Genomic DNA, 12,974 nt, shown 5'->3' with positions numbered 1-12,974 from the left:
AAATGATTGCACCCGACATGCCCTCCGAGCACGCTCGTGCGCTCTACCGCGTGCTGATTTCCTACCAAGATATTTTTTACTTTAACGATCGTCCTTTGGTCCAAACAACAGCTGTCAAACATCGCATTAATACCGGCGATACCCCTCCTATTCATCGCCGCCCCTATTGAGTATCACCGACTGAGCGTCAAGTTATTCACACCGAAGTTCGCAAAATGCTTGCCAAGAACATTATTGAACCGTCATGTAGTCCATGGGCGTCACCTGTTGCGCTGGTAAAAAAGTATGGCTCATGGCGCTTTCGCGTGGATTATCGGCACCTTAACAAGGTTTACAAAAAGGACGTGTATCCCCTACCTCGGATTGATGACGCCCTTGACTGCCTCCACGGTGCTCGCTATTTCTCCTCTATTGACCTTCGCTCCGGCTATTGGCAGATTGCCGTGGACGATCTCGACCGCGAGAAGACTGCATTTGTAACACCCGACGGTTTTTATCAATTCAAAGTGATGCTGTTCGGTCTATGCAACGCTCCTGCCACTTTTGAACGCATGATGGACTCCCTTCTTCACGGTTTCAAATGATCCACGTGCCTGTGCTACTTGGACGACGTTATAGTATTCTCCCCAACATTCGCTACGCACCTCGAGCGCCTCTCAGCAGTCCTGGACGTTTTTCGGCGTGCCGGTCTGCAACTCAATGCATCGAAGTGCCAATTCGGCCGTCGCCAGATTACCGTCTTTGGACATCTCTTTGACGCGAGCGGAGTGCAACCGGACCCAGGCAAGATCCATGCTGTTACGCACTTCCCTGCCTCAAAGTGTGTCAAGGATGTGCGCAGCTTCATCGGCCTTTGCTCGTACTTCCGCCGTTTCGTGAAAACTTTCGCGGCCATAGCACGACCACTAACCGAGCTTTTGAAAAAAGACGCCCCTTTCCAGTGGGGCGATAACGAGGCCTCTGCATTCTCGCTTCTAATCGACCTTCTCACAACGCCTCCCGTTCTGGCCCATATCGATCCTTCTGCGCCTACTGAAGTCCGTACTGATGCCAGCGGTCACGGAATTGACGCAGTACTGGCACAACGCCAGCGTGACCACAACCGTGTTATCGCTTACGCCAGCAGGCTCCTCTCGCGCGCGGAGCGCAACTATTCCATCACTGAGCGTGAGTGTCTGGCCCTAGTTTGGGCGGTTGCGAAGTTCCGCCCATACTTATATGGCCAACCCTTTTCCGTTGTCACAGACCATCACGCACTTTGCTGATTATGCTCATTGAAAGACCCTACAGCAAGACTTGGTCGCTGGGCCTTACGCCTCCAAGAATATTCGTTCTCTGTTACCTACAAATCCGGCCGACTACACAAGGACGCTGACTGCCTGTCTCGCTACCCGGTAGACGAGCCTGACGACGCCGACAGTAGTACAGCCGGCGGCATTTTCTCTGTGTCTGCCTTCGTTAACATTGCCGATGAGCAGTACCGAGACCTATCGCTGCGAGTACTCATCGAGCGTCTGCGCTCTACACCTACCGATGCATCCTTTCGCCGATATGTCCTCCAGGGCGGCATTCTGTACCGAAGGAACTTCCTCCCAGATGGCCCTGATCTTCTTCTTGTCGTGCCAAAACATCTACGACAGACTGTGCTCTTTGAGATGCATGACGCACCCACTGTAGGACATCTTGTGGTAACCCGCACGCACGACCGCATCCGCCGCCGCTTCTATTGGCCTAGTCTCGCTCGCTCCGTCCGACGCTATGTTGCTGCCTGTGATCCCTGCCAGCATCGGAAAACACCTCAGGTGCTACCTTCCGGTTATTTACAGCCGATCACCGTCCCTGTGGAACCGTTCTTTCGTGTTGGATTAGACCTCCTCGGTCCCTTTCCCACGTCATCCTCTGGGAACAAATGGGTAGCCGTCGCAACTGATTACGCCACCTGATACGCTATCACGCGGGCTCTACCTACCAGTTGCGCCACTGACGTCGCGGACTTTCTCTTGCGTGACATTATCTTAGTGCATGGCGCCGCGCGACAGCTGCTTACTGACCGTGGTCGTAACTTCCTCTCGAAAGTTATCGCCGACATTGTGCGTTCCTGCTCTATTCAACACAAGCTGACTACCTCATACCATCCCCAAACCAATGGCCTGACAGAGCGGTTAAACCGCACTCTTACCGACATGATGTCCAAGTACTTTTCGAAGGACCACCACGACTGGGACGCTGCCCTTCCTTACGTCGCATTTGCTTATAATTCTTCCTGGCACGACACCGCCGGATTTTCTCCATTTTATCTACTCTACAGTCGCGAACCAACCTAACCCCTTGACACGGTACTTCCTCCTGCTGCGATCTCAACAACCGAGTATGCGCGCGACGCCATCGCCCTCGCCGACCATGCACGCCAGCTTGCCCGTGCTCGACTGACGGATTCGCAAACCACGCAGCAGCGTCAGTACAACGCCCGCAATCGTGACGTACAGTTTTCGCTCGTGATCCTGTGGTCGCCCTCTCGTCACGTCGAACTTTCAGAAAAGCTCCTTTCGCGATACACAGGGACCTACCACGCGCTGCGCCAGGTGACGCCTGTGACTTACGAAATCGCTCCTGTGAGCGCAACCTCGTCATCTACTCTGGCATCTACTGATGTCGTCCACGTCAGTAGGCTCAAGACCTACTACACTGCTTCAGACTCCGGCCTTTAGTCGCTCCGGGACGGCGCTTTTGCCGCCGGGGGTAGTGCTACGGGATAGTATTTCCAATGACGAAGAGCCGAGCAGTACGAAGACGACGATGACGATTTGAAGCTAGCGCGGGCTGTTGCCTCTTGGCCAAGCGCAGCGTATTTTCTTGTAGAAATACATGTACATAGCTTTTCGTCTGCCTCTTCCTCCGTAACAATATTTTTATGACTGTGCTTCAAGATGATCTCGTCACGCTGCCTCTTTAATTCTTTCCATCCTCCTTGTTTCATGCGCGAGTTCAGCGCGGTTTACAGCAAATATAGTTGTCAGCAGTGCCACTGTTGAAATTGACCATTTGCACTTATGGTATGTATAGTGTCGCACACAAAACCACGGTCAATTTCTTGGATTACACGGCATAAAAATTCTCTCTGCCTAGCGTTATGTCCGACACCTCAAAATGCTTTACAGTGAGCTGGTGCTCATGTGGTTTTATAGTAAATTGTGGATAAGGGCATAACGTATAGTCAAGCCTTATCGCGCTCAATTTCAGCATGGAAAACTTTCTTTTAGGAGGCAAGACTTCAGTTAGTACACTGCTAGGAAGAAAAAAAAACTGATTTATTCCCAACTGTCAGAAATGCAAATGCGGAACAGAATAATAAGTGTGTGCGCAGCGCACGCACGCAGACACAAATAGGAATTTGCATATTATTAAAGATCACTTTTATTTATTATATCTTACATATAATCGAAATAACTGCAGCACTACCAAACTCAAACGTCATACTTACTTTGTTCTTACAAGGCCTCGTGATGAACAAGAAACAAAGAAATTTCTTGTACATTGAGCGAATTCTGGGGTTTTAGGTGCCAGAACCAACTTTTATATCAACAACTCTCGGGTGACACTTCTGCGTTCCTTTGTGTATGTGTGTGTCTTCCCTCTACCACTCTTCATCTTTGCGCACTTCTTTAAAAAGGTCTTTCTGTCTCCCGTTACCCCTACCGCAGTCTAGGGTAGCAAAATGGATATCTATCTTCCGGTTAACCTCCCTACCTTTTCCATCCCTTTTATCACTTTCTCTCTCTCTCTCTCTCTCTCGCTTACTGTTTTCTAAATTATTAGCGTTATTAATCCGTCTGTATTTCCGATATATTTGCCTGGTGTACAGGTCTTTATCTCATTGATACGTGCAATCCAAAATAAATTCTGAGTTCCTCAGGTCTGTCGGCCAAGACATTTCTTGGTCTGATTGAATAAGTCTGAAGGGATGGGGACTGAGTATAATTTTTGTGAGTTTTAGTCCGTGTCATATCGACAAAGCATAATTCTGGTGAGTCTGAGTCCGAGTGAGCCAGGCTTAGGAGATTTATCGTGAGTGTGAGTCCCTGTAAGCCCAGCTGAGCATAGATCTTATCAGTTTTAATCCGAGGGAGTCTGGGTGAGTATTGTTTTGACGAGTCTAGGGGTTAGTGATGCCGGCTGAGTAGAATCTCGGTGAGTCGGAGTACGAGTGAGCTCTCAGCAAAAAATTGCACGTTAAAGAACCCCAGGTGGTCGACATTTCCAGAGTCCACTACGGCGTGCCTCATAATCGGAAAGTGGTTTTGGCACATAAAACCCCATAATTATTGTTCTTCCTTCTTAAAGCACAACAATTTTTTTCCAAACAGCCATCTTCGCTTGTCGCGCTGCTTATCCACTACGGCACAGCTCATTCACACTACAAGCTATCCAATGGCTGTAATCGACAAGTGCGCAAAGGTTGATATCATTGTATTTGATTTTGGGAAAGCGCCTGCACCTTGTAGGAAACTCTCAAATTGTACAGTGGCTCGACACGTATCTCACGCAACGCAAACAGTTTGTTCGTATAGGCAACTCGAACTCAGAATTTGTATTTGTTCTCTTAGGCATTCCCCAGAAAGCGGTGCCCAGACCACTACTTCATTAATTTATATTAACAATTTACAAATGACTTCTCCGGTGCGTTTTCGATTATTTGCCGACGATTCCGTTGCATACACGCAAACTGAGTCAGATGAAGATGAACATATACTAAATAACATTATCTAAGAAATTAAGAAGTGGTGTTTATAATGGCAAGTATGACTAAACGTTTCCAAATGTGTTCAGGTGAGAATTACGCGTAACAGGATACTACTCGTCTACATCTATAACATCAGCAATGTTCCATTAATTGGTGCAGAAAAATGTGAACATCTGGGATTATAGCTAAATTCTGCGCTAACCTGGAATAGTTATGTGAAATACATAGCTTCATTGGCTTTGACGAAACATTACATGCTAAGAATTCGTCTGAAATGCTGCACTTCTAAAACTATGCTTCTGACCTACACGACATTATTTACAGCCTTATGGGAATACCCAGACGATGTTTGGGATCCGGACACTAAGTCTGATAATAAATGAATTGAACGTGCTCCTAAAAAGAGCGCTAACATTCATCTTTAGCGCCTATGGCAGGCATGTGTCCTTTACTGACATTGGGCAATTATGCGGCCTTCCTACTTTAGAATCACATAGAAAGCTTCACCGACTACAAATGCTCCCTAATATTGTAAACAGTAGAACAAATATGCAACGCATCAGTTACATGCAGTATAACAGCGCAAAGCACGCGAGATGGCAACACAGCAAGGTGATTCTAATGCTAAGAGTGAAAACAATGCACACCGTTTCTACTTTTCTCCTCGAACCATAGCAGAATGGTACGCGTTTTCATGTGACGTTGTTGTGTTATCTTCAGCCGATGCCTTCAGAACTGCCGTGCAACCTTACTTTTGATATTTATCAGCAATGTTCTTCTTTTCATTGATTGTGCATACAGCTTGCATCGTATGCGTGTCACAAATGTTTATTTTCCAAGCACTTCTTTGCTACTATTTACGGAATGGCTTCGGGAATCTAAGGCTATACTCGTGCATCAGTTTCTGAATAGCTATTTTTTGTTTGCCTTTTCCTTAGGTTTCCTTCATTGATGTTTTCAGTTAACTTCGGGAGCCTTGTTTATTATCTTTATGGTTAATAGCTCTTTAGTACGTTGGCTATGGCTACAAACAGATATGTGTTTTCATCCCTTCTATTCGGTGCTCTTGTACCTGCGGTATTGTTTGAGGAAAAAGTATTTCCTGAGAATACGAGCTTAATGCAGTACTAAAGACTTACTACCTTTTCTTGTTCTTGCCTCCAGTCGTCGTTTAGTCACATCTTCTTTGTTAGTATTTGTACACATTATAATATTGCCAGTATTTCTATACATTATTATTATTTCAGTCAATTTGGTCGACCTGAATGATTTCAATGTATCATTTATTCATCTTAATAAAACCGATGTATCCACTCCTGCCATGGCTTCCAAAAGATAGCCGGCATTATCGGACAAATAGATAAAAAATTATGGGCTCTCTTATTACTTCTCTTAAGAGGTGACCGGCGAAAGCCTACTCTTCCTGGGTGAATCTTTTTTTTATGTATTGAGCATGCTCTAAACCACCGGCCTCTTGACCAATCCCCTTTAGTGGATATGAGCCAGTACTTGGGATACAAGGCAAGTAGCGGCCAGTCTATCGGGCAGTCGAGTTCCGGACCGGACGTGCCGAAATGATTTTGCGAGAACGTGCACAGGAACCGGGTAAATCATTTACCAACTACATTGAAGATGTTCTCGATTTGTGTAAGAGAGTCAAGGTGACGATGACAGAGACCAACAAAATCTCATGTGTCTTGAAAGGGATAGAGGACGATGCTTTCAACATGCTTCTTGCTAAAAGTCCTTAGTCCGTGACCGACATCCTCACTCTTTTCCAAAGGAGCTACGCAGGCAGCTGTCGCACACGTCACCCTTCATCGCGCCACGAACAAATCGCTGGTTTGGCTGCCATCTCTGAGCACTCAGCGCTGCTTGCAGAAATGAAAGCGTTCGTCTGGGCGGAAGTGTCACGCCAGCTCTCCTTGATGGCCTTCTCTCAGCTGCCGCGTATTCCACAGCCTGCCTCAAATTTTATGCCTCCGCTCCATCGAGCGATCACGCAGGAAATTGCCGAAGTCTTACCAGACCAGCGCTATCATTTCCTGCACCTGCTTCACTAAGCTACGCTGAAGTCATTGCGCCGCCCCAACAGGTCCCGGTGGTTGCACCACTCAGCTACGCCGAAGTCGTCGCGCGGACCCAACCACTCTCTCCAAGCATGCCTCTCCGTTATGCCGAGGTCGTGGCAAGGCCCCAAGTGCAACCCGCCATGAAATCACATCAGCAGCTAGGAGGACTCGTAGCTAGTAAATGTCATCTAGCGCCACGCCACCCGTGGTCAGAAAGCCCAACTGTCCATATAACGACCACTCGTCGGCTATGCCAGCGACTTTGCGCCCGACGCCAACTGCCCGCTGTTCGCCGTCTCCTCGTTGTCGCTCTCTGTCGCCGATGCGAGCTCGACCCGTCGCTCGGGACGAGGAAAGCTAATCGTCGCAGTCCAAGAGGCAAAGGCTGCGACACGATCGAAATCTAAAAGTCATCAATGCAGTCTCTTGAACGTAAGCGAAGTGTTTGTTGACGGTGTTCGCCATCTACACTTGTGGACAGAGGAGTCGCCGTATGTTGTATGGACCCTAAGCTTTGCCGTAAATTTCGGAAAGTCTCGACGCCCCTTTCTGGACTGTCCCTCCGCACAGCCAGGGCTCAGAATATTAACCCCTTAGCGGCTTGCACTGCTCGTGTTGTCATTGAAGATGATCTATACGCCATAGAACTCGCGTTCCTTTCCTCGTGCTCTCAGACGTTATCGTCGGCTGGACAGGTACGCAACCAGTGGTGACATTCAACTTCATCCTAAATTGTGTTCAACCATGGCAGCTTCCGATCTAAAATAGTTATTTTACTTTGAATAACGTTTTTTTTTGTACATATGCATTATACTATATGTGGATAGTCGTTGGGACGCTGTTTGTCATGTCAGGTGTTGTCGCATCTCCTGCGCACATTCACAGCAGGGCTGGAACATCAGGACATAACCGAAGTGCCTCACAGTGCTTTGTATGGCTGTAGAAACAGCTCTCCAACATTTTTCATTATGCAAGGCACGCACGATGAGCGGCCCTTTTCTGTTGATTTGCCATGCATGTGCTGCATATGGGTTGTCGTCACCATCATCAAATAACCATGAAGGAATGGTTGAACTTCCGGGGAATAAGAATTCTTTTAACATGGTGGCTGCGGTGATGTGAGTTGTAATCAATAAGCATTACAAGAACCAAACCTTTACTGGCTTCTTGGAATGAAACTGAAGAACCTTTGGGACTCCCATAACGAAACACGCGCGAATGTTCCCAGCTAATAATTACAAAAATATGATATGTTGAGTATTGCAATGTTATTCCTCCCGTTGTCTGATATTTATTTTAATATTCTTTTACTAGTGTATATTAAATTCTTTATTTATTTAGTGCATACTGGGAACCAAATGAAGCCCAAGCAGGTCAGGGAGTATAAAGAAATAAACCCATATGAGTGCATGAATCATGTCAAAAATATCAACTACAGAGTAAAATAAGGTCGACTATAATACAAAAGTGGGACACAACTTTAGTATAAGTCAGTCAGTAGGCATATTTAAATAAGGTCGCTGCACTAATACATTCCACTTGGCGATTCGTGTTTCCAAAAAAGTAATAATTATATACATTGGTGCGTGCAAAAATTGGTTAACAATTATGCATATGTTTGAGGCGGTATGCTCTTGTCGAAGCACCCTCAGGTCTAATTCCCAGCTTACCAAAGTATATTGAACGAAAAATTTTTAGCCTTGCGATTTTCATCTTATCTGGTATTAATTGTAGATTTGCTAGTAGAAACGTATGGATGACCGTCCTGACGTTTTTACCGATTGTATATGAATCGGGAAGTGCGTGTCCACGTCAAGGAGAAGCAGCATGGTGCTTGTTACAGGCGGATCTAGCCATGCAAACGTACGCTGGCAGTTCCTCTGCCAAGCATACATTATTTTAACAAAGGAGCTGGAGGGTGCCAAACATGTTGCAGAGCTAAACGCGACTAGACATGGCTACTTATCAGTAACGCTGCTAGCTCCACCAGCGTTTTCTTGCGCTCCAGAATTTATCTGCGAAATATTTGGGTTGCAAAGCAAACACGCAAAATTCCAATTGGCTAGTGTAGTGATGCCTAGTATAGTAATTTCAGCATGGTAGAGAACTAGCGTATAGGGAGTCGCACATATTGCGTGCGTAATGACACAAGTAAAAGCGATTTTTACTGTTTCTCGTCTATTATGTTCTCCTAATTATATTTAATAAAGGCAGAAACCCAGGAAACATTAAACACAGGCAGGATTGAAGTGGCGGAATACTCAACACAACTATCAGTAATTATAATATTACTGTGGAGTTCGGCCTCAAGAGCACACGGGGTTCTCTGAGCGAAACTATGCATGTGGCAGTAACGCAGAACTTCTTACAGCACAGACAAAACAAATCGTGGTCACTAGAGTCTGTCAATAGGGCTTCGTAAAACGTTTTGTTGGGAGAGTTGGTTCACGGCTGAGACGGAACAATTAGTAGGGGAAAAGAAACGAGAACCGGACGAGCACCAGTCCTGTGTTCTCGTCTCGTCCTCGTTTATCTTGTGCTGCTATTTTTGCTTTCTCATTGCCTTCATCCAGTTGTTTAGCGCTGTTCACTGCTCGTAATCTTCGTTTACATCACCTCGTGCCGTCCTTCTACAAAAGCATTACAAGGGAACGAAGAAGATCGGCAATTTGACCGCCTAACAGTGCATTAAACAAGAAGGAACGGGATTAACCAAGGGGCCCGAATTTTTTTATCACTCATATCATCAGAAGCCAATAAACACACATTAGGCAGTAATCAAATTCCACTCTATCTTTTTCTACTTTTCTTCTTTTGGGAGCGAGAAAGACAGTGTGCTTTACTTCACTTTGTTTGCTTTTTCTTTCAGTTGATCGTAGAATGCCGTGCCCGCCATTGGAAAGCCAACTTAAACTTTGCGACGCCGGCAGACAGCTTTCTTGCCCTGTTGGATGGGAGTTTCTTGCAGGAAGATCTGCATGCTCTTGCCGATGCAGTAAGTGCGACACGCATGTCTTTGGAAAAAAAGTTACGCATTCAGTGAAGTGTTTCGTGGAAAAAAACACGCGGCTCAGTAGCCAATGGGGCTTATTTCGAACTAGTGCCTTCGCTTTACTTATATGTGCAGCGCGATCATTTTCATGTATTACGGAATTTTAAAAAAGCGCCTGTTGCAGATAACACAATTATAGTCCGTGTGCTCGAATATTCAGAGAGGCGGCCATTATACTTGCTCGAGAAATAGAAACGTGAATTCATCTAATTAACAGAAATTCACTCATTAACTCCCTTATGAATTATTTTGTGCCACATATTGCAATTTGAGAATTGCAGCCGGTGAAGATGCAAGGCGTATCCTCTTATGATGAATTCTCAGACTGAAACGAAGTTCGAAAAACACCCTAATAAACTCGCCCTAAAAGTTCGCTAAGCGCACGTTTATTTTGTGCCACACTTTGAGAAACAATATCTCGGAACTGGTTTCGTCCTTCAAATTCATTTCAAGTGGATGCAGCTCGCAAATTAACAGGCCACAATTTGTACCTTGCAATATGTGCCACTAGTTAATTAGTTAGCAAGATACCTAGTGCACTTTCGTTTATTGGTTCAATATTTGTTTTGATTTTTTGTGCTAGTATGTCCACCTTTTCGAATAGTACTGCTCAAGGACGAGAATAACTCTATCTGCCTCAAGAGATCTCTTAAAATTTCTCGCGATTTAACAATAATTATCCCGACTATAGGTTGAAAAGATACCATCACAGTGATGAAGGCACTGAGTGAATTATTCACATCCTGTACTTTGCGTCCCAATGCCTACCAATCAAGACGCCTCACCATTGCTTTCATGGAACCTCTTCAGCACATGGGGTTACGTCACATCTGTACAGCAGATCGAACCAATTGCTGTTCGATAGTCGTATCTACACGAACAACCTACATATCTGCTGAAAGTTGGAAACTTCAGGGGATCGATAGTAGCAGAAAAATGATGCTTATGCCTCCGATATTACGATATAGAGCCTTTCTCATCCTATGGTCATCCTATCTCATGCTATGGTCAATGTCGATGGTAATGCGATTGCCATTTGAGGAATGAAGCGATCGCATCGGATTTATGACGTTATTTTATCGAATATTTGTTGTGGTCGCCCTGAGACTTCCGTTACATCGACATAGGCCGCATGCTCGGGTATAGTCCCACTTTGCTATGGTACTCGATTGCCAAGGTCGCCCGTGAGCATGGCGGCATCAAGAAACGACTGTATAACACTTTCGTATTTACGACTATCGAATGGCGAAAAAGGATTGACTTGGTGGACCGACAAAGGTGGTGAGACAACGGCAGCATGACGACAATGATAAAGCGATTCTTAACCGATTACGATGGTGTAGCGAATACAACATAACGACGACGAGATGAAGACAGTGGGATGACGACGGCGGTATCACAACGGTGGCATATTCAAGGATAAATGGCGAAAGTAGAATTACAATGGAATGACGAAGTAGGATTGACGTCCATGGTATGACGAGGATAGTATGCATAGAGTTTCTCGCTACATTACCTAGAAGGAAATCTGGCGCTGCTGCGCTGTGGTATGCATGGGAATGCCGGTATATTGCGGATTCGGATTGGCATCGTTCTCGTAGAGACAGGGCACCTTGAAGACGCGCTTGGCAAGTACCGTCCCGTGTGTCACAATGATTCATTTTCTACTAAAACAGCACGTAAAAAGCTGTTTTAGCTTTATTATTACGCGAAAACATGTTTTGCTTAACTATAAGAACTTGTTATTGTGTGTCCGACTACATGTTACGTAAAAAGTATCAGCGGGCCACTAAAGATGGAGGACAAACGACAAGGTTCGCGCTCGCTTTGAAACAGTTGGTCCTCTGTTCATGCTTTTCTTCGCTTGGTCATGTATCGTGGGTGAGTAAAAATGTAATATGCGTGAATGGAAACATTTTATGAAGATTTTACTTTGAGAACGCGTTATTTATGTAGCCATATCCACGTTTTAGACGAAGCCTCTTACAACACCAGCCAACACGAGCCTCGCAGGCACATATACCGTCATTCCCATGACGGCACGGTGCCCCCTTAAGAAACTCCCATAGACGGTGGCGCCAGATTACCCTCTAGGTGTTATAGTGAGAAACTCTATGATGGTATGAAAACTGACCACTGTGTTGGTGTAACAGCATGGATGGATGGATGGATGGATGGATGGATGGAAAGCACCGGATGTGGACCAGAAATGCTAATCACATTAAAAACAGCTTCGAAATACAGGTTTTGTTCAAGGTCCTTACAGTAATGCAGGCGCATGCATGTAATCGCATATTTACGTTGCAGAGGTACCTGCGTGGCTATCTCTGTTCATAAGCCCACTGCAACTGTATCAACAATGCCGCAACTGTAGCAGCTTTGCTTACTCAAACTCGTTCGCACCTCCTCACTCGCGCTCGCCGAGCGGATATGGCGCGGAGGCTAACTATCGCATGTAAAGCTACAAGCAGCAGCAACGCTGTAGTAAATATAGTTCCACTATCAGAAAATGTCATACAAGCTTGCGGTATTTTGTCACTGTGTCGCAATTAACGGTTCCGTTCTAGTCCTTGCAGAGTGATGGCCCTCAACAACGAATAAGCAAGGAAAGCGCCACTTTGTGCTAAAAGTACCTTGTGCTACAACTATATGACCCGCACCTCCACTGTGAGCCAGTTTTGCTTTTAAGAAGACGGAGAATTCTTTCTACAGAAGCCTCGTACTAATGCACCCACTCCTTTAAAAGGTGTCACTCAATAAAAAAAATTCTGGAGATTCCATGCATGAATCGATGTTATCCGAAGCATATGGAATCTAGTTGGTTATCGACATCGTTACAGGGTTATGCAACTTGCTACCAAATCAATCAACATGTTTGTATAGTGTGAACAATTGCGTCCGCGATAAGAACGTGTGTGTGACAATACCAGCCAGGCGATGAAGAGGGTGACTACGATAGCATGACGTAGAAGGTGACGGCACAAGGAATGATTTGTTGTATCTTAGTGAAGGAATTCACAGTGCGGATTCACCTGATTTAGAGTCTGCGTTTCAGCGCATTTTGTGACAGATTGGGCGCGCAAACAAAATATTGGCAGAGAGCACGCTT

General features: G+C 45.6%; 1 protein-coding gene across 1 annotated transcript in view; it reads left to right on the top strand.

Annotated features, from left to right (window-relative positions):
- Positions 1–12,639, top strand: part of LOC142586996 (uncharacterized) — a 51,738-nt gene extending 39,099 nt beyond the window's left edge. The window contains exons 4-5 of the mRNA XM_075697862.1: positions 9,683–9,808; positions 12,433–12,639. Coding sequence (XP_075553977.1) covers positions 9,683–9,808; positions 12,433–12,446 — 140 coding nt within the window. The 3' untranslated portion in view covers positions 12,447–12,639. The remainder of the gene's footprint in view (positions 1–9,682; positions 9,809–12,432) is intronic.
- The last annotated feature ends 335 nt before the right edge of the window (positions 12,640–12,974 follow it).

This window comes from Dermacentor variabilis, chromosome 7 (genome assembly GCF_050947875.1).
Source record: "Dermacentor variabilis isolate Ectoservices chromosome 7, ASM5094787v1, whole genome shotgun sequence".
In the NCBI taxonomy this organism is placed as follows: Eukaryota; Metazoa; Arthropoda; class Arachnida; order Ixodida; family Ixodidae; genus Dermacentor; species Dermacentor variabilis.
Note: the sequence above shows the minus strand (reverse complement) of the source record. Positions and strands in the feature narration are given on the sequence as shown.